This window comes from Gymnoscopelus microlampas, assembly GCF_963454915.1.
Source record: "Gymnoscopelus microlampas genome assembly, chromosome: 3".
Taxonomy (NCBI): Eukaryota; Metazoa; Chordata; class Actinopteri; order Myctophiformes; family Myctophidae; genus Gymnoscopelus; species Gymnoscopelus microlampas.
This window is the reverse complement of record NC_139940.1, coordinates 48,310,160-48,335,527: the sequence shown is the minus strand read 5'-3', so window position 1 is coordinate 48,335,527 and position 25,368 is coordinate 48,310,160. Positions and strand designations below refer to the sequence as shown.

Sequence of the window (25,368 nt, the reverse complement as noted above, 5' to 3'; positions counted from 1 at the left end):
GTGACCTCTAGAGGATAATATTAAACATAGCAGGCAGAGCACTGGTGTGATAAAACAGTCTTGAGTAGCCAGACAATATTCTACTATCTCTGAATGCTATGTAGATGTATGCTATGTAGATGCATGCTATGTAGATGTTTGCTATGTAGATGAATGCTAAGTAGATGAATGCTATGTATATGTATGATGGAAGCATTTGAAAATTGTGGCAGGCAACAGTCTGGCTCACAAGACTAGATAAAACACAAAGCATGCAGTGGTGTAATAAGTAGCTTCCCAGATGTTCTAAGTAAAAGTGTACCTCAATGTAAGAATACTGAATATAGCCAAATTCCTATATTCAAAATTGTACTTACATAGAGAACAAAATGTTGGCATCAAAATACTTACAGTGCCAAATGTGAAAGTACTCGTTATGCAGAATGGTCCATTTCACAATCATATTATTGGATTAGTTATGCAAGAATATGTAATTATTTTGTTTTGTTTGTTTTGTATTACTAATGTCAATGTGCAAAGTAACTAACCAAAGCTGTCAAATAAATGTATCCAAAATGGAAATACTCGAGTAAAGTCAGAGTTCCTCATAATTGTGATTATACTAGATTATGAGCTTACAATGAGAGCATGACAGTAGGCTAATTCGCAAATGTAGTTGTTTGCCATCCAATCTCCATCAGTGCTCTATTAACACAGTATTTAGTTTTCTTCCTCATGCCTTCAATATTTGTTCCCCTCAAATAACACTGGGTGGTAATCATTTATCGGTGCCAGTTAAATTATGTTTTACACTACCTACTGTATACAGTATCAACCTGTAACACCAGTTATCATATATATAACTGTATGTGTAGACATTATTCCGACAGTGAAATTGCTGTAGATGCAGATTCCTCAGTCAATGAAATGTTCCTCCTAGGGTCCCTAATACAAGATTTGTGTTGTTAAAATGTTTCAAAAGTATTCCAAACGTTTTTCATGAAACCTATTTGGGGTCATCCTCTGGGGAACACACAGCAAATATGCAGAACAAATTCGATGGCAATCCAGCTAGTAATTGATAGATAGCTAGCATGATATGTTGTTATAGTACATACAACACTAGGGTACATATACATTTTTATATCAGTATAAATGTGACAAATTGCTTTCTTTATGATATGTACTTTTGACGTAAATGGTAAATGGTGCATTTATATAGCACTTTTATCCAAAGCACTTTACATAGATTGTGCATTACATTCACCCATTCAGACACACATTCACGACCTCGCGGTCATAAGAGTAAAAATGTCACATTTCTTTCTTCATGATAAGACCTTTTGTGGTTAAAGCGCTAATTAAAGACAATGATATTTTGGAGTTGAAGAAACAGGTGCAGATTTTACCACGTATTTTACTTTATTTAATTGTTCAAACAGTGTCCATATGGTTTATTGAATTCAGAGTACAAAAACAAATGAATACAGACAAAGTAAAAGTACAAAGAATGTGTGATGTTTAGTATTATGAATCTATTTCACCACTTCATTGTGTATTATATGTATTTATTATTGTGTTTATTGATTACAAACATCTGTAAGAGAAATGAAAAATTTGCCCGAAATACTCAATAGTAAGGGAATATCAAAAGGAAAATTGCATCAATCATATAAAAACATAATTATCCTTTGTAGGCATATGAATCAAAAGACACCTGAAGTAGATGGAGCATTTTGGAGGCATTTAAAGATGTCCACTGGTTCACACTGTTAGCTTGTCCCCTTCAGTTTCAAAGCAAAAAGAGAAAACACATTTAGTTCAACACTAACGTTACTGACATGTCAGTATTTAAGATCCTTCTATCACATTCCTAAAATAGATTTGTTTTCAATAGACCCCTTATCAGACAACGTCACACTGATAAGAAGCAGTATCCGCACACAGGCCGGGACCCACCGCTCATAACATGCAATGTTAAAGTGGTCACTGCACTCACGTGTAAAAATGCATCCCATCAAACTTTCAGATGTTGTTTTTCTTCCAGTATGGAGGAAGAATGCTTAGGATTTTTACTGTGATCTCTCGCTCTTGAAAGATATAATCCTTGGTTTCTGTTGTAACTTGTGTGTAAACGATAATAGCAATTCAAAACAGTTGTCCCCCAAACCCAACCTCCGGTGGCTGTCATAAGAACGGAAGGGGCACTCTACGATCATGGCCCCAGAGCCTGCTTGGCTCGTGCAGCTGCAGCCCGTCAAGCCTAATTTATGCACCGTTCCGCGAAGGTGTCGTGCAGGTTGAATGAACTGAAACCAGTGCTCCCCAAAACAACAGGTTTGTTGAATTGATTACATGAAACACCTGTGGGTCCAGTCACAATGTTGGTAAACAAATAATTGGTCTATACTCACAGGTGATTGGCCCGATGGTGATGGGTTTGAAGGGTGCAGGACCAGGTGTGGAAACGGAGCGAACATGCCTCCCTGAGCAAACCTGTGAATGGTGAAGGAATAGCAGTAAGCACACAGTTAAGCAAATAGGAGTCACAACAGATCTTCAAAACACATACAGTACATGCACAGCACTTCTGACCATCTGCAGTGCTACTGACTTTACTGTAACTGTCTGGTGTGAAACAGCAGAGTGTGGAAAAGGGTGAAACTTACAGGAGAACATGAGTAGGCTCTCTGGTCACACAGGTGGAGGCTGCAGTGAAGGTAGATATCTCTGTAGTTTCCATGGAACAGGAAGAGCAGGGCAGAGAAACGAGCCTGGAGGGAAGAGCCGCTCTCATCCACTTTCACCTGACGACGGTTGGTAGAACATCTGGAGAAAAGAAAGGTCACGTTGTAGGCCCATGATGACACATCACTATTTTCATCCTTCATTCTCCATTTATTTGATAAAGACACTGGACTGATAATATTATTCATATTGGTTGTTTAGCAGCTTACAAAGCCTCTCAACGTGAGGCGTTTCGAGCTTGTAGATCTGCTATTTTCACAATATTTACTTGTGGAATGGAGTCAAACAAAATGGGGGGGTGGCCAGATCAATTACGTTTATTTGGGGGGGGGGGGGGGGGGGCTGAAAGGGTTGATAAGCACTGCTCTAATTGGAGCGAAATTATCTGAAATTACTACATGACCATAATGCAGCCTAACATGCGTTGCACGGGGCGGTCCTGCCATTACGTTAGTTACTGTAGTTGCTGTGGAGCTACATAGTTCTCCAGAAGACACACACAAACATACACCATCTACAATGGACTAACTGAGCAGCAATATTGACATTCACCACACGAACGTGCATTGTTGACAAAGTGATTACACAGCCGCTGGCGCTGCAGGCATGACAACCACGTTAGCGTTAGCTACATGCCACTATCACAGCTCCCTGTCCGTCGTTGCTGCGACTGAATGTGATGGCTACAGCAAGCTCTCTGCGATGCCATTGTCTGGAGACTGCTCCTGGCATGACACGACCAATGAGAGTGAGCGCTGTCGTTGTTGCTAAGATACGGTGGCGTCACTGCCCCATAGCTTGTAGATCTCTCACACATGATTGGCGTAGGCTGCGTTGCCAGGTCTGACTGTTTGTATAAGCGATTTTGGGCTTATTTGGGTGCACTTTTGGGCTCGTTTCCATAGACCACGGCAGCGCTTATTTCTTTCCCGTGACCGATGTGGCAAAAAAAGGTGCAAAACGAACCATCCGGAAGTGAAGTGCGAGATGAAATATATAGCACTTTTTGATTATTAGAGAAGGAGACAGATGTGAAGGTGGAAAATGGAATGTAGGAGATTATATAGTTTTGCATGAGCGATTTTTGTAGCAAGTTGTGAGTGAATTGGGCCACTCCTGTGGGCGGGGGGCTGATTAGAACCATTGGGGTTTGGGAAGGAGACGCTCTCTGTTTGAGTGGAAAGATGAGCACTGCGGCCTCTGCGGGTCGGCCAGGTGGCCAGAGGTTCCATTCAAACCAGAGGATTGCAGGGTAAATAGATTCAGGCCAATTTGGATTTGACTCTGACCACAAATGAGTTCAGGATCTGGAGGGTGATGGATTAAAGAGGAGAAACATACAGTGGGTCAAAGACATAGAACAGACCAAGGACCATTCAAGAGCTAAATAAATTCAGTAACAATATTTTTGTCAATATTAGACATGTTCGACATGTAAATGACTTTCCATAAGTGTAATATAAAGTGTAATGTTGTGAAATACTGAAATATGTAATAAAGAGGGGAAGTCATTTTATAATGCAGAAATACTTATTAATTAATAGCCACAAATACACTACATTTTTGTTCAGACTGTGCACACTAATACTTTTTGAGTGTAAATTGAAATTTCAAAGAGAAATACGAAAATAAAATGGGAATAAATTATTTTGTTGAACCACAATCAAAAATAAATGTTCATATATATTTGTCATTCAATCATGTTTATGTATTGTATTTAGATTCAAAACGTAATGATTAAAAAATACACAACTAAAATGATGCTAATTATTATTTTAATTATTCTAATTGTTTTAATACACATAAACAAATATATATATATATATATTTGTTTAATATAAGTAACTATTATAATAATTCCACTACATATTTAACAAATGTATAATTAATATACTTAATAACTTATAATATAAGTTATTAAGTATATTAATCTAAAATCTATTAAATGTATACCCTACTACAACTTTAAATTTTACGGTAAATGTACATTTACAAGTACAGGACTTAATGCAATTAAATAAAACATTATCACTAGTCCATAGGAACACAGTGGTTCATAATACAGTATATATGTTTACCTTCATTGGGTGGTGTGGTCGTTGGTGCTGTAGGAAAGTGGAAAACAACAAACAACAATCAGGCCTTCAACGCTAACAAACCACAATAACTACAGTATGATGCCAAAAATAGAACTATTTAGCAGATGTCTCTCCCCCATGCTGGAGGACGCAGGATGTAGGAGGCAGAACATTGAGTATAATATTTGACTACTCACTCCAGCCCCCCCCCCGCACGCACGTACGCACACACGCACGCACACACACACACACACACACTCTGCAAAATAATAACGTAAAATAAGCCAACAACAAACACTCCAAAGCCTTATACCTATACAGATGTTGTCCTCCAAAGTTTCCATAATTTCATCAAAAGCTCCAAAGTTGGTCACTTGAAACACGTGCTGCGATGGATCGGTAGCAATGATGTCCAACTCTGCTCTTGTATCAGCATTATTAAAAGCGCTTCCAACCTAAGGATACCAAGACACAGCATAAATTGTAGGTTATTATTGGTGTATAATTCTAGGCCCATCTCGACATTATACTCTTATTGTACATTCAAAAGATATGGTAATTGATCCTCAAGGTCGAGGTCAAGGTGTCTGTATTTTAAATCTTGTACAGAAGAGTACAATTATGTTGTTGGACACATTGTAGCGGCATTATATATAGTATTAGTAAGAAGCAAGCACTTACGCACGCACGCACGCACGCACGCACGCACGCACGCACGCACGCACGCACGCACTCAGACTCTGACAACTTACCCCAATGGCAAATCGAATAATGCCCTCCCTTGCAGCCAGGGCAGCAGCACTAGGTAAGTCGCTTCGATCACTAGACGATCCATCAGTAATGACTATCAGGAACTTGTTCACGTTTGGTCTTGATCCTCTATTTCCTAGAAAAACATATTGGCTGTCGAAAAAAAAAAGAAAATGTACATATATATATAAATGTACTTGTAACTCTTGTCATACAATGTTTGACATTTGTGGTATGTTGTCAAGATAAAGGTACTTACACAACGTCGAATTCCTCTAGCTGTAGAAGTCCCTCCACCTAGTTGACTGATGCGATCAATTTGAGATTCCCAAGATCCTGAGGTGGCAAAATTATCAAAATAATAGTGGATGGCGGGGTTTCCTGCGTATTGGGCAACTGAGAACTGTAAACACAGAAAAACACTGAAGTCACTGAATTATACAGAATTCTGCAGTTACAGTCAAGCTATTGAAGTTGTTGAGAATCAAGTTGTAAAAAAACCTGTATGATCAGTTCAATTTTAAAGGACAACTTTGTTTTTTTTAAAACCAAGGTTTATGTTTTAGATTGTAATTAAAGTAAATAAAAGATGAGTGTTAAATTGTTTTAATTTACTGCTTTCTATAGTTTTAGCAATTTTCGCTATATTTTTTTACAGTGGGCGGGGGCATTCTGTCCAGTGGCTAAATGGTCTATTCTTTTTTACACAATAACCCAGCGATTTCTTTATTATTATTTACAGTAGCTCTTCTAGCCCCCAATAACTCACATCTGGCCATCAAAGACCACCGTACCTTTTTTATTGTCTAAAAAATACATATTTAGCCACCGGACAGAATGCCCCCGCCCACTGTAAAAAAGATCGCGAACATTGCTAAAACTATAGAAAGCAGTAAATGAAAAAAAAATAACACTCATCTTTAATTTACTTTAATTACAAGCTAAAATATAAACCTTGGTTGTAAAAAAACAAAATTGTCCTTTAAATGTCATCAATCATTCATCATATCAGTTAAATGACATTCCCATTTTATTCCCTCAAACTGGGCCCTTTTCAAGTTCGTCTAGTAAACGTCTGCATGAGCATGGTGTTGAAAGTACGTATTGTAGGCCTAGGTTTGGTCAACTGTATATACAGTAGCAGCTGCAGGAAGCAGTGCATTCTTGAGCTTGTAGATCGGCTACTTTCGGCAAAGAGGAGAAAATCAAGTACTAAGTACTGGAGGTTACTTGATTGTGGTGAAATGTCTGAAATGAACAAAAAACCTTTAAAGAAAAAAAAATACACAACACTGCAGATGATAGTCAATGAAGCTATCCATGAAATCTATGAAAAAGCAACACAATTGTATGCAATATCGTGGGGGTCCCTAGCTTCATCTCTCTCTCCGCTAAGGGATCCTTGGCCTGAAAAAAAAACATTGAAGACCCCTGCTTTAAGCACTTTTTATTTTTGAAGATGAATGGTTATCCCATCATTGATGACGGAATGTCACATCACATCTAACGTTCTACAATAGTATGTACAGCTTTACAGTGCAGGACCTTTTTTATCTGATTAGCATGTTTTCAGCAGCATAGAAGATGGCCCAGTTCGGAAGAAAACTCTCTTTATCCTATAAGTTATAATTTGACTTGAATATGTATGCTAGACCCACCTGTGTATCTTGTCCCAGGCCCAGTAGTGAGCGAATCATACTTTTAACAAAGGTCTTCATTTGGTTGAATTCACTGGAGGAAACACTGCCTGAGCCATCCAGCAAGAATGCAATATCTGCTGCTGCCCCAGGACACTCTGTTAAAAGATGTAGGAGAAGAAAAGAATGATGTAAATCTTGTGTTTGTTGTATTCTGATGTTACTATTAGCTTTTACACATGTCTTGATAATTTTGTTTTGAGGAGATTCATATTTGAATATGTGTCAAAGACAAGACACGTACATTTGGTGTCTGGAGGCCATAAAAAATAAAAATAAATAAATGTATAAATATAATATTTCATCACTCAACTCTTACCCTTATTTTGATTCAGCAATATTTGTATTGCAAATTATTATTCATTTGAGTTATTCAGCGTTAAAGTGTCAAAATGTCATCAGTGTAACTGTTCGGTATCATGTTATGATACTTTGTTAAATTAAAAGTGTGGATTTTCATACGAAAACATCTACTTATATAGACAGTAAATTAATGGTTTTAATATAGAAAAAGAAAAAAAAGTGTCTCAAGTAGATTATTAGGCATATTTCATGCAGTGGAGTCATGACAAGCTGCCCTGCATAATATAGGGCCAGTGTTGATGTGCGGCCTCACTGACCAATATACATATTTATGTCTATGAGTGTGACAACTGACCTGTTCTACAGGATGCTGTAAATCAGTCATCCCCACAAACTCTACCACAAAATTACAACAAAGGCATGGCAAGCTGTCTGTGGTCACATGGAAGTAAAGACCACTTTTGGCCAGAAAACTTGACTTTCATACATTTGAGGCTGTTTCACTGGTTAATTGGCGGGGAAGACGGAGGCCAAGTGGCCCTGTCGGGGAGCAACACAGCCTGGCCACGAGAAACAGAGGGACCAGCAGCATCCTGGAAAGGACCGACCAAGCCATGGCAAGCACTTTGTGGTCACATGGAATTGATTGATTGAATACTCATAATAAAGATAAATATAGATAACATTTGACCTCAGGGCTGATTCTAGCTTGTGTGGCACCCTTAGGTCAGTGGGTCCCAAAGTAGCGTCCAGGCTCCAGGGACTCCCAGGGGTCCTTGAGTGAGTACCGAGGGGTCCCCAACAAAATGTGTTTATATCATTGGTTTCACTACTATTTAACCCTATGTTATAGCCTATGCAAAATAGCCAGATTATGAAAAATCGAGAAAAAATATCTCGATTCTTTTCTCGAAGGAATCATTTTGAAAAGGTTTATCTCTTATAGGGGTCCTAGCACACAAATACATACATTTGGCTGTTCTTCACAGAAAAATGTTAGAATATAAAAAAAGTTTAAATATTAAATATAAAAAGTAAGGATAATCTCTAAAGGTGAAGGTTACTGTCAAGTAAGTTTGTGAGAGTTTTCCTTAATGGGTGGTTAAATATGGCTTATTTGTACTGATAAAGTATACAGTACTAGTACAACATATTTTTAAGTAAGTATGCTAATAACTAATATTAATATTAAAACTAAAAATACGATTTTACTTTTTTGAGAAAAAGCTGTAAATGCCAAATGTCAAGGGACACACTTGAACCATTGACAAAAAAAATCTGTTTGCGTGGTCGTCATACCAACCAGGACATCCATCAAATATTAATGTTAATACTTAGACATTAGGAGTAGTTTACCTGTGCGGTTTGCGGTAGCATTCTGTACGAACAGAACCAACAGAACAGCTGAAACTCTCACCATGGTCCACATCCTGGCTGATCTGACACCAACCTGTTGAAAATATACAAACACATTTTTTAGACAGACTACAACACCGTAACAAAATATACCATCACTGGCCGGTTCAATACAGGGGTAGAAAATTGTAATTAGTGTACACCACTTAATAGTATACCACACCTGAAAATCAACACTTTTTTTTAGGACCAGAAAACAGAAAACTTCATTGACTGATGCTTCTCTCTTACCATCAGAGGTGGTGTTAGAGCATTTATAAGTCTCTGCAGGGGTCATATAACACGCAACTTTCCAATTGTTGGGAACAAGGAAATACTTCATTGATGGCGGTGACTTGGCATCACAATAATATAATAAACTATGATAACAATAAACTTTATTTGGGTTGCACGTTTCGAAACAAGGTCAGAAAGAGCTGTAGAGAAAACGGCTAGACACAGATACAATAAATGATGGTGCAATAAAAGAGATTCTGGAGAATCGGTTACTTATTGATTATTAAAGAGCTGGAGAGACAGAGTTAACTTTTACTATCAGAATCTAGAGCTTTAACTTTTTAACAAAACCTTTTTGCCGAAACATACCACTTTTACAACACCTTTAAGTTTATTATTTAACCCATTATAACCAGGAAAGCATCATATCATTTTATATTTTAAAAATGTCAAATCCTGATCTAAGTTTTCTTAAAAAACGCCAAATATGTATTCAAAAATTACAAATGTATGTTGCTATATACTGTACATAGCAACAAGAACCCCAAAAGGGGTTGCCGTCCTTAAAGGTATAGTTACAAATAGGGGTTCCTTCCCAAAATGAGATATATATATATTTTGTATAAACATACACTTAGGATTTACAACAGTGATTTAGAACAGCGGGTCTCAAAAATAGCAGATATACAAGCTCACAGAACGTCACTTGCCAGGTCCCTGGCACAAAACATTTTCCGATAATATATAATATATATCAATATATAATCAATTTGAGGTTCCTTGTTTGAGAACTACTGATTTAGAAGGCATTTGTAGTATCGGCCTCAACCCCGGCCTAATGGGTTACAGTAAGAGAGTAGTGAGGGATGGAAGATGTGTTGTGTCATGTGCCCTGGCTGCCCCGTAGCAAGGCAATACTGTGAGGCATCACTTCCTTTTTGGTGGTTTTGTGATAGAAGAGACAATGTTGGACACTTATATCTGCTATTTGTTAACGCATTTTGAACATTTTTACACCACAAATCGTCCCTTATGAGGGTCCCTGGCAAAATATTGTGAGATGGGCGACCGCAGCCAAATACAAATGCATTTGGTGGTCCTTGACATGAAAATGTCAAGGACCATGTTCAATGTTCAACCACTGCCCTCGGAAATGAGCTAAGGTTGGTTTGTCAAACCATAATAGATAATGACTGATCATTATCAAGCATCTATATGATGTCTGCAACTTCTTCATGTATAATTAATCAACCTGCTTGCCATTAAGTATAACATGGCTAAAATGGAGTTTGAACTTACAATGGGTTTATTTAGGAAGGAAAGGCATGTCTGATAAAATTAATATCAAATATCTAAACATTTAAGCAACTTTAAAACAACTACCTGGGGTGCACACGAAAGCACAAGTAGACCTTAAAATGACCCCAGACATGTTTTAAAGTGAACTTCCCCTTTACGTCATTTATAAAGCACAAATAGTATTGTCATAATCTTGCTTTATTGCTTTATTACGAACATTGGGTTCATCATTGTTCTTAAATTGTTCATACATTGTTCTTATGTGCCAACTTTCTCTTTAAATGAGAAAGTTGGCACGTACGAAAAATGTTCTTTGGAACCTGGTAAGTTTATTGTGTACTATGTACATTCGCTTGGGTACTGTACCTACAGTAGATACATTTTCGGAGTATCTGTGTTTTCAGTATTAGTTATTAAATAGGGAAATAATAGCAGATCTACAAGCTCACAATAAGTTGTGATGCAACACGTTGTGAGCTAGATCGTCAATTTGTGAATAAATGTTTTGATTTTACTTAAAGTACCACTTCACCCATTTTCAACGTATCTTCATATAATTGGTGCATCCCCCCACACGCACATAAACACTACACACACACACACATGCATGCCCATGCACACACGTACGCACTTAAGCACACGCGCACACACACACACACACACACACACACACACACACACACACACACACACACACACACACACACGCACGCACGCGCGGACACGCACACGCACACGCATTCGCTCTGTACTTAGTCTGCTCTTTTTTTCCCTCAACACCAAACCTCTTTGCCAAAAATAGCCAATCTACAAGCTTGTGTGCTTGTAGATCTGTTATTTTTGTCTCCGCCAGGCCGAAAGGCATGGCGAGAGAGTATGTTTTACTCTCCGTCCGTCCTTCCGTCCGTCCGTCCGTGTGTGTGTGTGTGTGTGTGTGTGTGTGTGTGTGTGTGTCCTGTCTGTGTGTTACCAGCTAATCTCCGGCACCGTTGGCCCGGTCGCTGCGAAACTGTGCACACCCACTCCCTGGATGCCAATTCAGAACCTCTGCCCCACATTTTTCACATGGGCCTGTTATAGCGCCACCAGGAGGCCGATTTGTGCAAAACCCATTTTTTCCCATTACACCTACAGCTTTTAACCAAACGTCATGCAAATCGGTACACAGTATCTCTATAGTCATGTGATCAACCCGGATCTGTCCGATTTCCCATATTGCATCCTCATTGGCTAATTGGCTTCCAAAGTTTGCAGGATTGGTCAGTTTTAAACAAAATGCCTCAAAACATGAATGCAGTGTGCAATTTCCGTGAAAATTTGCCTGCAGATTCCCACTAGGACGAGGAAGAAATGCCCCCCATTTCACATTCACATTGGCCTTTATAGCACCACCAGCAGGTCTAATTTAGCAAAACAAATTTTTGGAACAAAATGCCTCAAATCATGAATGCAGTGTCCCATTGAAAGGCCTAAGAAGAAATGCCACCCTTTTCACATTGGCCTATTATAGCGCCACCAGGAGGCCACAATAACCTACCTGACCTGGCGGAGACCTGTGCTCCGAGGAGCACTTTTTCTAGTTTCCAATATGATTTGTAGTGTATTTGTATTTGTATTGTATTGTAAGTATTACATGTAATACTGATTAATTGAGTACAATGGACCACAATGGAAATGGTTATCCTTTTAGCCTAACCTTTGACTCACCTGTTAACATAATAAAGTAATGATAAATAATAATAATACATTTTATTTGTAATGCACTTTTCATTCACAAGGAATCTCAGAGTGCCAAATGGTAAAACATCATCAATCATATAAAGTTAAAAAGCAGGGTTTAAAAACAGACTAAACAACAATTCAACACGAAAATGCCCTCTGAAACAAAACCGTTTTCAGGCCTATTTTAAAAGAGTCCAGGGTCTGTGGTGCTCTCAAGTCAATAGGAAGGCTGTTCCACAGGCGTGACGCTGCCAAGCAGAAGGCCCGGTCCCCCATAGTACGTAGATTTGTACCAGGGACATCGAGGAGGAATCTGCTCGTAGATCTGAGGGTGCGGGTGGAATTCTGTGGGGGCCTAATTCATTTCTGTAGGTAGGGAGGGGCATGTCCATTTATGCAGTTGTGGGTGATCAGCAGGACCTTGTAGTCGATCCTGGCTGAGACGGGGAGCCAGTGCTGTGAAAATAGGTGTTATGTGATCATGCTTACGCACTCTCATTAGGACCCTGGCAGCGCTGGCAAGTATTCAATCAACGATTTTTAATTGAAATGAACAGTGAAAATAAGTTTGAATATATATATATTTGTAAAGCAAACATTTGTAACTCAAATCTTTGCTTCTGAGGGTCCGTGGAACAACATATTTTGAGATGGGGGTCCGCAGCCAAATACATAATCTAAAAATGTTTCTTTTCCATGTCAAGGACCCGGGTGCCGTCTACATTCCGGCTGTCAACCGTCTCTCCGGTGGTCACCAGACTGTTCCCGGTTGTCACGTAGTGTATTCCTATGAGCCACTATAAATAACAAACATCACATGGATACACCTGGGAGCACATTAAGTTACACACCTGGAAACAAGGTGACTCCTGTAAAACTGACAGAGGTGATCTAATTGTCATTGAGAGATCTGACACTTCTAAATTAGAAGTGTTAGATCTCTCCATGACATTAACCCATTAAGACCTGAGGCCGATTCCACAAAATGACTTCTAAATCCTTACAGTTTTCTGAAAAAAACTTGTGTTGCTATATCAGCGGTGCTCAGACTTTTTATGTCAAGGACCCCCAAAATTAAATGTATTCGGCCACGACCCCCCACCCCCCCAGGGAGCCCCAGAATCAAAAATTTGAGTTAGAAATGTTTGCTTAAAACACATATATATATTCAAAGATTTGCACAAATGTTTTAAAATGAGCTTTGAACTATGAGCTTGAATAACTGCTATTTTTGAAGCCAAAGTATAAAATAATGGTTAAAGTGGTTAAAATGAAATGACACAGATGCCTTCCTGGATTTAATGGGTCAAAATGTATGAGGAAGTTGGCACACAAGACAATGAGTTTAGTCTCAAGGGCCATGTCTGCAGGAAGAGCCCAATTTTCCCAATACATCAATAAAGATTAGAATTTCTAATCTTGATTTATTGACGTATTGGGAAAATTGGGCTCTTCCTGCAGACATGGCCCTTGAGACTAAACTCATTGTCTGGTGTGCCAACTTCCTCATACAGTAGTTCTTTGCTCCTTGGCACAAGTAACAAAGCCGCCGCCACGGGGGAACAGGTGAGAAAAAAAGTTTGGAACAGAAGTTGTTTCGCTTCCATAATGGTGTATTTTCTAACTAAATGAATGAGGCTGTATGCACTTCCACCATGGACAGCTAGAAAACACACAATAATGTTGATGTGATTTTAAATATCGTCGCCTTGCTAAACTAATGGCCTATGTCATTTTTTAAAAGGAAAAAAAACTGATCCAGAACAAAACTATATGATATATATTTCTTAATCATTTCACCCAAAATGTTTATAACAAATTATGACTATTTAAATAGAAATAACACTGTCTGTCAGTTATGTAACATAATAGATTTAAATAGGATTAAATCTGACTTAGGCCAAAAACATTTTTTTTAAATGGCCTAAATCAGTAAATCATTTGGCCTAAGGTTTTAATTTGAAGGTATAACAGGCTGTTCAATGTGTTTTTGTGAGTTACGATAACTGACCGGCGTGCTCTATGCCGTCGTGTTGTGTTAAGTTACACAAGTGGCAGAAACGGTGCTTTCTGATTTTCACAATACAATGTAATCCACCCGCGTTTGGTTCAGTATTATAAAAGTGTTCACCCAACGCGTGTAAACTTAAGCTAATAGGTTAACAACAGTCTCGAGTCGGTCTCAAACAGTCAGGGGGGAGGGGGGAGACAAAGACTCGGTCGAGAGAGGCAGAGAAATGCAGACGATGCATCTCATTGCACAGAGGTGCGTGAGCAAGATAAGGATTTAACTTCATTTAAATCAGCACAGTGTAAGCACAGTGTAAGTTAATGTCCGCTGCCGTCAGCGCCATCTTCATAATAGATAAATATATATTCAGAACAGAATAATAATATTAAAAATATTTAATAAAACAAAAAATCGAAAATCTTCTTTTCTTTTTTTTCGGGTTTTGGGCCTAACATGATGGCAATAGTCGGGTTCGGGCCGAGCCCCGGGCCGGCCCAGTCGGGCCCAGTTAGGGCCGAGCCTTCATTTTCAGGCCCGTTGAGAACTCTATAAATGATTAGTAGCCTTAAAGCTACTATTTGAATACTATTATTATTTTGCCTACACTGTGTGGCTCGCTGTGCATCACTCTGATTGCATCTTTCATTCATTCTGCAACGTGTTAATTGTCCATCACCTGACAACCATTAGCTGTCTTTTGTCATCTTCATTTCTTTATAGTTAAATGTTGTGTTGTTGACAAGATTGGGGCCAAAAAAGCCTGCCGCATGCGGCTTTATTATGACTTGTCATTCTTGTTATTTACTTTATGTATGGTTGCAGAAAACCACACACCCACACCCACAAGTGTTGTACTGTACTGTGCTCATTAACCCCTTCAGTAAAACCCATAAATGAGAGAAGTTGTCTGTCCTGTGTTCTAATCGGGTGCAGTACATTAGTCCGACAGCGCATTCCTCCGACAGCGCAGCGCTCCGACGTTTCCAATACTAAACCCGAACCAAACCCGCACCCTAACCCTAACCGCACGTGGATGCCACATAGTCGGAGAAAAAGTCTGTCGGATTAACGCATGCCTCCCGTTCTAATTGACACCCCTGGTTGAAGTGGTGAAGCCGGACCAGCCAGCCAGCAGAAACCAGTCCATATACAGTCCTTTCCTTTAACCCTCACTAACAGAGAGAGAGAGATGATATTTAATTTGGCAACTAATTGATGGTGTTTTAATGTATAAAACACCATCAATTAGTTATTAATTAATTAATTAATTACTGTGTGTACATTTGTTTTTGTCAGCAATTGTTCAGTTTAAATGTGTGGCCTGAATCCAGACCATAGACTCTGCCCAGTGGAGAGCTTGGGTCTTACAGTATGTTGTAGTGTATATCAGGCTAAGGGTCCATCACTTCTCTTTAGTGTTTGGAGTAATGATGTCTACCCACACATGCACTCTGTTTTGTTCTTTGTATTAGTTAGTACGGAGCCACTGAAGCTAGCTTTTTGTACAAGTCATGTTTTGTTAGATTATTAATCTAACAAAATCAGAGTAGAGAATAACTAGGGATTTGTTGCCATTTGTTTTGGTTTGTTAGGTTAGTGTCTCAAACCCAAGGTTAGATTTAGAATGATTATGTTTATTTCCCTGAGTTGTTCTGTGTGTCATTTTTGTTATGTCCAAATCTCTTTAATTTATGTAAATATTACGCTAAATGAATACGGGGTTCACTTCCAGTATGTCGCATCCCTTTTTCCCCTAGACAGGGACGTAACAAATGCAACTAATCCAATAAATTCTGGGGTGCACACAAAAGCCTGAGTAGACATGAAAGTTACCGAGTTGTTTTAAAGGTGAAATTCCCTTTTATTTGATCATTTCTTTCCCCCCCCATTATCAGTTCTGTACACGTGTCATTAATTGATCTATTTATTTTGCTATCCAATCTTCACCAGTGCTTTAAAAAATGTGGGAGTTTTCTACCAAATGCCTTCAATATGTGTTCCCCTCAAAGAACACAAGGTGTGGTTTTTGTATCAGTGCCAGCGGACGAAACTAAAGTTTCGGCAGCCTGCCAAAACTAAAGTTTTGGCAGGCTGCCCGTTTGTTATTACAGTATATCTCTCTTGTTTGCTGATAAAGTAGTTGGCACTGAAGCTACGATTGTGAGGCTACTTTGATCTCCTCACAATCCAGTGGTTAATTGGAGAGTAAATCCAAGCTTTAACAAGAGTTCCTATTTTAAAATCAATAAAGTGTTGTAATGTTTTGCCAAGAAGAAATCATAAGGCTATGAATATATATTGGCTGTCAAATGGGTACTCGTGCCTGAAATGTGTAAGGTCTCCCCCAGTAAATGATGTCCTTTTCCAGTGCTGGTTGTTATACTGTTATAATGCAGAGATACATTATATATTTATTTTTCAAATACTTACTGTAGCAAATAATTTATGGCACGTTCATTTTCAGAATGAGAGAATTTGGGGAAAACAATGCACTTTTTCTGCAACAGTTCTAATGAAAAAATTGAAAACACCAGCAGCCTATTTCACAGGTTATGAAATGTTTCTATTTCTGAAAATGAAGAAGACATGTATTACAATCTGTCTCTTATCGATTGTACTGGTTGTATTAATGTATTCAATGTTATTTTTTACTTCGGGTGGCTCTTTCTTTTCTGTCTTTACTTCCCTGAATGAATAACCCAAACCAACATCTCTAGTTCTATGTCCCCCCCACTCCTACGTTTTGACCAGTTATGCAGGGTAATATAATGCTGACTTTCAACTTGATTGGTGACTTTGACCTTTGAACTTTTTGACCCAAAGCTCAGTCAGTTTTTCGGGGTAACCTACTGATCATTCCCACCAAGTGTCATGAACCCACCTTTTTTTCAGATGTGATCATGACCTTGCTTGTGACCTTTGATAACAGAATGATAATGAAAGTGAATTGTGTTTGTATAGCGCTTATCTGTATATCGCTTTAACTCGTTGTATAACAAGTTATAGGGACCTCCAGGCGGGCCTTATCTGAGGATATAAGGATGCGCTCAGGCTTATGAGGGATCAGCATATCGGAGATATAACTAGGAGCCACTCCATGGAGTGCTTTATAAGTAATAAGTACCTGTGAGCTGCTGGAGCTCACAGGCGGCCAGTGAAGAGCAGCTAGATTGGGTGTGATATGGTCCTGTTTATTTGTATTATGTAAGCAGTCAGTCTAGCAGCAGAGTTCTGTATCAATTGAAGGCGGGATGTGACTTTTTGCTAAGGCCTGCCCTGAGTAGAGGGAGTTGCAATAATCAAGGCGTGATATGAGAGCATGAATTGCCTTTTCGAGGTCAGGGGCTGACAGGAATGACTTGATTTTTGCAATGTTCCTCAGCTGAAAGTAACAGGATTGGATGACTGTTGTTCTGTTTATGAAAAGAGAGGTCAGACTCAAAAACCACACCCAGATTACGGGCTGTATAGTACATTTGTGGAAAGGGAACCAAGTTGTAAGTGGAGGGAGTGGGTCAAGCTAGGGGGGCCGAATCAAATTATCTCAGATTTTGACTCATTTAACTGGAGGAAATTTGGGGTCATCCAGTGCTTGATGTCGGAGGGAACAAAGCGGGCCTATAGTAAGTTGGTCGCTAATGCTTGGCTTCCAGTTCTGTTCGGATGTAGAGAACCACTGCCCTTGAACCCAGAACCAGCCTGATTTCTGCTCTGGTTTTGTGGCTTCCCTGGACCTCACCTCCCCTGCCCAGCCAGCCTAAACAACCTATTGTTCCTACATTATATTTTTGCCTCCTTTTACCCATTTTTATTGTTCTAACATTCTTTGTCGTTTCATTTGTAAGGAAGGGTTGAAAACATTTCACCCACTTATTTAGAATGTGGTTCTCAAGCATGTTCATGTCAAGGACCCCCGCATTAATATGTATTTGGCCGCTGTACATTTTTATCTTGGTTTAAAGACGGGTGCCGTGATTTGAAGTGTTTCCCCCCCCCCTAAAACATAATCATCAGGTATTATGGATATACTAGGTGGAAGATTTTTTTCAAAAAAGTGTACAGAAATTGTTAAAATTATGTTTTTATGTGGACACGCCTCCAGTTCATTAAGTATACCTGGTTCTCACCTTAGCACCTCCTCCACCATCTTAGCACCACCCACCTGTCCTAGTCCCTCCTCCTCCTGATGCCCACACCTGTTGTGTTATGATAATGAGGGGGAGGGTATGTTTTTACTATGTCACTAAAGGGCTGTTATTCTATTAGCACGTTTGACCCTCGAGGTTTGAGCCTCCATAGAAACTCAAAATAGTCAGAGTAGACATAAAACACAATAAAACACCACCAGGGGGCTTAATGAAGTTCTATCAATCTCATAGACACATGAAAAACAGAAAAAGTGCAAAACCATGGCACCACCTCTTTAAATATGTCAAATTTCTTTCTTTGTGATGTGACTGTTTGTGGTTAAAGAGCTAACTAAAGACAATTTAAAACAGTTTAATTTTAAAGTTGAAGAAACAGGTGCATATATATTTATTTTACTTTATTTAATTGTTCAAACAGTGTCTATGGTTTATTTAATTCAGAGTATAAAACAGTTCAATGAATACAGAAAAGAAAACTATTGATATTAATATATGATATTTAGCCATTATGACATACGTGGTAATATTGTGAATCTATTTCACCACATCATTGTGTATTTTATTTATTTATTATTTTATTTATTGATTAGAAACATCTGTAGGCCTATGAGAAATGAAAAGTTGCCAGACAAAACTCAATAGTAAGTGAATAGCATAGTGGAAATCAATCATATCAAAACATACATATTTGGAATACTCTGTATTATCCTTTGTAGACATATGAATCAAAAGACACCTGAAGTCATATATAACGTAAAAAATATCAATCAACAGATGGAACATTTTGTATGTAATTAACGATGTCCACTGGTTCACACTGCTAGCTTGTCCCCTAAGTTCCAAAGCAAAAAAAAAGAAAACACATTTAGTTCAACTCTAACGTTACTGACAGTATTTCAGATCCTTGTATCGGATTCTTAAAATACATTTGTTTTCAATACTCACAGGTGATTGGCCCGATGGTGATCGGTTTGAAGGGTGCAGAGCCAGGGCTAGAAACGGAGCGACGACGCCTCCCTGAGCAAACCTGTGAATGGTGAAGGAATAGCAGTAAGCACACAGTTTGCTACTGACTTAACTGTCTGGTGTGAAACAGCAGAGTGAGGAAAGAAAGTGTGAAACGTACAGGAGAACATGAGGAGGCTCTCTGGTCACACAGGTGGAGGCTGCAGTGAAGGTAGATATCTCTGTAGTCTCCATGGAATAGGAAGAGCAGGGCAGAGAAACGAGCCTGGAGGGAAGAGCCGCTCTCATCCACTTTCACCTGACGACCGTTGATAGAACACCTGGAGGGGTCAGATTTTACAACAATGACATTGCTATTATACCCCCCCCCCCCCCCTTTGATTAAATGAGTTTATGTTCTATAATGACATCATTTCATTAATAAAATAATATTAATAAACTAATGATGAAGTTCTCTGAAAAAATGCAAATGCAGGTCGAGCTGACAATTCTTTTCAATTGAACAAGCCACGTATATTAAGCCTAACCACTTTTGTTTTGTTTTGTTTTTATCTGTATCTCTGGTGAGGGTTTATGTAATTGATTGGCAGGCAAGGAGCATTGTGCATTGTGCAATTAAGTTACACTGCAATAAATGACAAGGATGGAGTTAAATAGCACCGGGAACTGGTTAATGGGTTCCATTGACAGAATGCAAAAGAAGGTGGGCAGAGAGAAGGTGAGTGGAAATGATGAAACAAAAACTTGATTGATTGAAGCTTCACCACGTCATTGGCGCGCAGAAGAAAAGTTTAAAACATTTCAATGGTAGCCCGTCATTTCTGGCGTCATTTTGTAGCTTGGTGTTGCTGCGTCTTCCATTGAAAAATCTTAGTGATAAATGCTTTTTTGCTGCCCTGCAGCAAAAAAGCATAGCCTATTCAGACCTAGTGGTACAACTCACTGTACCATGCATTGGTTTTAGCCAGGCTACTCTCACCTAATCCTCTCTTTTGTTCCTTGTTTATTGTGGAAACAAACATCTGCTGAGGCTGAAGAATGAAACATACTTGTTTTGAATGAGGAAGTGTCTCATGAGGTCATCAGGACTGGAGGAGTGAGTGGCGTAGCAGTCGTCCAGAACGGCCACAAACCTTGGATCTGTTTCTCCTACAGATACTCCTACATACAGGGCAGAGCCCACTGGCAGGGTGACTGAGCCTGCTGGGTAAGGCACTGTGTAGTTGGAGTTTTGGAACAAGGACGTGGAGACGTTGGCTGGTGAACCCACACCTGAGATGGCACCTTCAAGCCTGTCAACGAAACATACAGTTCCTATAATCTACCAATTACAGTAACAGTAACTTACTAAAGTAATTCAGAAATATAAAATGTGCTACACTAATAAAGTTCCCCTTGACTGAACTGAAGCTTGACAGCTTGACAATTCATGTATGGCAGCAGCAACTTATGTAACTTACCATTACAACAATGGCAGATAGATCAACACACGCTGACACTCTGACCTGCACCATAATCCCATGTACAACGCACTGGTATTTATTATTCTTGCACCTTAACTAACGTCCATATCATGTAAAGTATAACAGTATCCGTTGCTAAGCTACATTGGTGTTTTATATTGATCTTCCCCTTGCTCCTCCTGTACACCCCCCCTCTGCTTTCCTTCCTCTTTAATGGAAATAACGAATACAATGGAACTTGGGATTCAGCTATGCTAAAGCTAAGTTACGAGTGTCGCCCGTCGCCTGTGTCCGTTGTTTCAAATTAAAATCCCTCCAGCGTTTCATACACGGTCCAGCCATACTATGTTTTGACCTAGTCTTGTATTCGACTGTGTGATATTTAGCATTGCATAATTTTGTACTGTGGATTCTATTTTGGTGCAATGTAATACAGTGAGAATGGCCTCAATATCCATCTGCACACTATACAGTAGCTTTTAATGTAGATATATTATAACTGTTCTAACTGTCATTAGCGACTTTGAAAATAAGTTTCTTACTCAAGGTGTGGTCTGATAGCAACATCTAGGCTGGTCTCTGTGTCCAGAGGATAGACACAGGAGAATGGAAAACTCTCAGGAAGTGGGACATCATTTGCAGGATAGATAAACAAACTGTTGGAGTAGATGGCATGGGTGTTGTTGGTCTGAAAGACAGAGGTTAACTGAATGGTCAGTTCAGTGAATCATCTAGCCAGCTGGGCACAAAGCACAAGTATCCACCATAAGATTAAACCATATATGTCAGTCACCCTGTCTCATAAGCTCTTTAGTGAACAGAAAATACTCAACCTGAATATGTTCAGGTCGGGATACCAATTTCTTACAGTCAGGAGAGAGATCTCATACAGGATACAGGATAAACAAGTGAATTTTGTTTTCAAACAGTGGGCGTGGCCAGGAATAAGGTGAATAACTAGACACATGAGAAGGGGACCAGACAAGACGAGACCTTTTTTTGTTGAGAAAATTTTGCTTCACAACCAACAAAGACAATCATGTAACAACAACAACAACAAGTTATCAGAAAAATTATCACCGTCAATATGTTCCCACAGGTGTCAGCCTGACGTTCCACTTGGTACCACACTGTTCCATCACGCTCTGTGAAAGATGAGCACTGCGGCCTCTGCGGGTCGGCCAGGTGACCAGAGGATCCATTCAAACCAGAGGATTGCAGACCAGCCAGTCCCAGGCCAATTTGGATTTGACTCTGACCACAAATGAGTTCAGGATCTGGAGGGTGATGGATTAAAGGAGGATAAACATAAAGTAGGACGGTAATGGGTTAAAGACTTGAGGAAAAGCTTGAGGAAATTAAATTCAGTAATGATACTGTTGTCAAACTAGATGTATACAGTAAATGACTTTCTACAGCCTAAGTATAATTACTGTTGGGAAATACTGAAATATGAAATAAAGAAGGTTATGCCAGAAATACTTTTATTCTTTTATTAATAGCCACAAAGTATAACTTAATAGTGAAATGGGACATTCTGCACAATGAGTAGGCCTCTTTATACTTTTGGTACTTTAAGTACATTTTGATGCCAATACTTTTGTCCTTTTACTCAAGTAAATTTTAAATCCCGGGCTTTTAACAGAGTATTTCTACATTGCAGTATTGATACTTTTACTTAAGTAACAAATGTTTTTCCACCACTGTCCTTGTGTTCCTGGTGCTCAGTGATAAACACGTCGGAATGAACCGGCCCTGCCTCATCCTGCATTTGGATCCTACAGGACCACAATGAAAACAAGTCCCCAGGACTTTTTTGTGTTATCCTTTTAGCTTTAATATCTGACTGTACCTCGTGCAGTACATTACAAGTAATGTACTAAAAAAAAAGACATTACAATTTTATTTAAAAATCAATGAAACCTTGAAATTGATACGTATTATTGTAAGGTACTATTATACTATTAGTAGTTTCACTAGGCCATATAGCAGGGGCCGGCAACCTTTTTGACATAAGTGCCATGTTTTCATTTTCTTCATAGTCAGTGTGCCATGTCAACATTAAGTTTAATTATGACACTACATCAAAATGTAATATTTCCAACTGATTTCGATTGTCCATAATACTGTACTCCCTCCCCAGTCAGAGTTAGGAGTTTGAATGAATGGGGAATTATGTGCAGGATGTAATTTGTACATAGATGTGAGGGGACTTAATTTAACTGACTAAACCCCTATTTTGAATATTTAATTCTAAAAGAAAAAAACTTCTCTCACACACTTATGCCAGGGTACCAGTGATCACCCTCCCCTGTGCCAATGTTGGCACCCGTGCCTAAGGTTGCCTACCCCTGCCATATAGACGAATCCACAGACACGCTGCCTGTAGGCAATCATAACTGCGGTGTCGCGGAGCGGCAGCCGCTTGACACCACAGTTATGATTGTCGTTCTGTGGATTCGTCTATAGGAACACAGTGGTTCATAATGCAGTTGCAGTATGCATTGGTTTACCTTCATCGGGTGTTGTTGTTGTCGGTGTTGTAGTGGGGGTTGTAGTTGGTGTTGTAGTAGTAGGTGTTGTAGTGGGTGCTGTTGTAGAAAGTGGAAAACAACACTCAGACCAAACAAACCACTAGCATTTATAACTGTATGATACTAAATATCATACTACAAATACTAAAATATGAAAGAAAGAAACTATATAATGCCAAAAATACGTATTGATTAATAGCCAGGGATACTGTGTTGTTGCTTTTCAGCATAGTGCAGAATAGTTGTAAAGGTTGTATTCTTTTGTTTACTGTTGTTTTTTATTGATAGTGCTTCTTATTCATATTTCTTGCCTCTGCATTGCTGTGTCCGACAGTACTTTCCTTTACTCTTTATCTGTAACTTTGTAACTCTAACTGCTGTGCTGCCTCTGGGCGACTGAAATTCCCCCACGGGACCAATAAAGGTATCTATCTAAAAATGCTACCTTTTACCGTTTTTATGGTTGAAAGGTATGCAATATTTTAAAGTACATTTATCTATCATAAATTAGTGTTTAGTGATCTATTTAAAGTATTTCTTTTTTTAAATTAAAAATACACTTAAAGAGATAGTTCACCAAAAAAGTCATTTTGGGGGTGTACTATCCCTTTAAACCCTACACTACAATCATGCAGCGAAAATAGACAATCTGCAATTTTCACCGATGTGAAATGTGGTTGTTATTATTATGAATAATTATTATTTTGTAATTATTATGCTTAATTACTTTGAACACACAAACATATTTTAGTAGTAATAGTAGTTAGTATACTTTTGCAAGTATATTTACATCATACATACAGAATGATTTCAATATTGTAAATGCAATTGTTGTTGTGTTTTTCCCCTCACTAGGCCATAGGAACATAACATATTCATGTTTACCTGGCTGACAGACAACACCAGTATCTTCACCGTGACTACAGTCGTGGGATCCCACTCCTCTATGTCTGCAATGTGCAAGCATTGATTCACTGCCTGTGCAGGCGACATCATCCAACCAGATGGGACCACTGCCCTGACCATATCGAATGAGTGCTGACAGCACCCCGCCACATCCTAACTGTCTACACACCACCTGAGCATCATTCGTGTCCCAGGCATCATCACACACTGTCCCCCACTGTCCACGGAAGTAGATCTCCACTCTGCCGTCACAGTACCCTCCATTTACCAGTCGAATGTTCCCCTCTGATGATCGAATATCAGCGTCCGGTGGAAGGATGATACTTGTCTGTTTTCCTGGAAGAGATGTGGTCGTAGGTGTTGTCAGTGCCGGTGCTAGGTAATTCCTGGCGCCCCCCCCCCCCCCCCCCCCCCCGCACCGCCACCGTTTTCTGCCACAGCGCCACCTAGATTCTGAAAAAAAAAAAAAAAAAAAGGTTTTTTTTTTTTTTTTTTGCGCCCCCCCCCCTAGTGGCGCCCTAGGCAACTGCCTACTCTGCCTAATAGGGCGCGCCGGCTCTGGGTGTTGTAAATGTCACAGAGTTTACTGTAAAGTTATAATAATCAATACTGAAATTACAGTTGCACTAGTACGTTTTACCATTTACAATTTGAATTTACAAGTCAAATTAAACATGGTATATTCTATAATAGTTTTTCTTTTTACAACTGAATTCTGTAAGTACAAAAATAGTTGTTCCATTTTAACACGCTTGAATATGTTTAGTCTGGATGAAAGTACACTGCAATCGTGCAATGTGCTGTATTATACCAACATTTAGTATACTTTAGGATGTAATTTTCCACCAGGGTAGCATGATAAATAATATTCATATAAAAAGAAAAGAAAAAAAATTAAACAAAGAAAACAAAAGAATAAAAGAAAAAAAGCAGATAGAAGCCATGCATGGAACCCATGCATCACGATAAGGTCTCTGATATACACTGTAGTAGTCATACCAACCAGGACTCTGTTCTATTATCAATGTATCTATCCCAATAAGAGGACGTTAGGCTTCTTACCTGTGCTGCTTCCAGTGACATTCTGTATGAACAGAACCAACAGAACTGACAGTCTCACCATGGTCCACAT

The 25,368-nt window shown here is 39.0% G+C and overlaps 2 protein-coding genes across 2 annotated transcripts; both read right to left on the bottom strand.

The window, feature by feature from the left end:
* Positions 1-1,703: 1,703 nt before the first annotated feature.
* LOC311041884 (uromodulin-like) lies at positions 1,704-25,368 on the bottom strand (the record flags this gene model as incomplete). Its single annotated transcript, XM_084052369.1, has 9 exons — positions 1,704-1,763; positions 2,394-2,475; positions 2,649-2,808; positions 20,383-20,625; positions 21,339-21,484; positions 21,877-22,073; positions 23,310-23,387; positions 24,306-24,572; positions 25,299-25,368. 9 exons carry the CDS (start codon positions 25,366-25,368, stop codon positions 1,744-1,746), a joined length of 1,263 nt encoding a protein of 420 aa, XP_083908495.1. The 3' UTR covers positions 1,704-1,743.
* On the bottom strand, positions 3,990-20,105 carry LOC311038725 (integrin alpha-D-like; the record flags this gene model as incomplete). The annotated part of the gene is made up of 6 exons (XM_084048313.1): positions 3,990-4,034; positions 5,815-5,958; positions 7,214-7,350; positions 8,912-9,005; positions 19,494-19,653; positions 20,098-20,105. The coding sequence occupies 6 exons, from the start codon at positions 20,103-20,105 to the stop codon at positions 3,990-3,992; spliced, it is 588 nt and encodes a 195-aa protein (XP_083904439.1).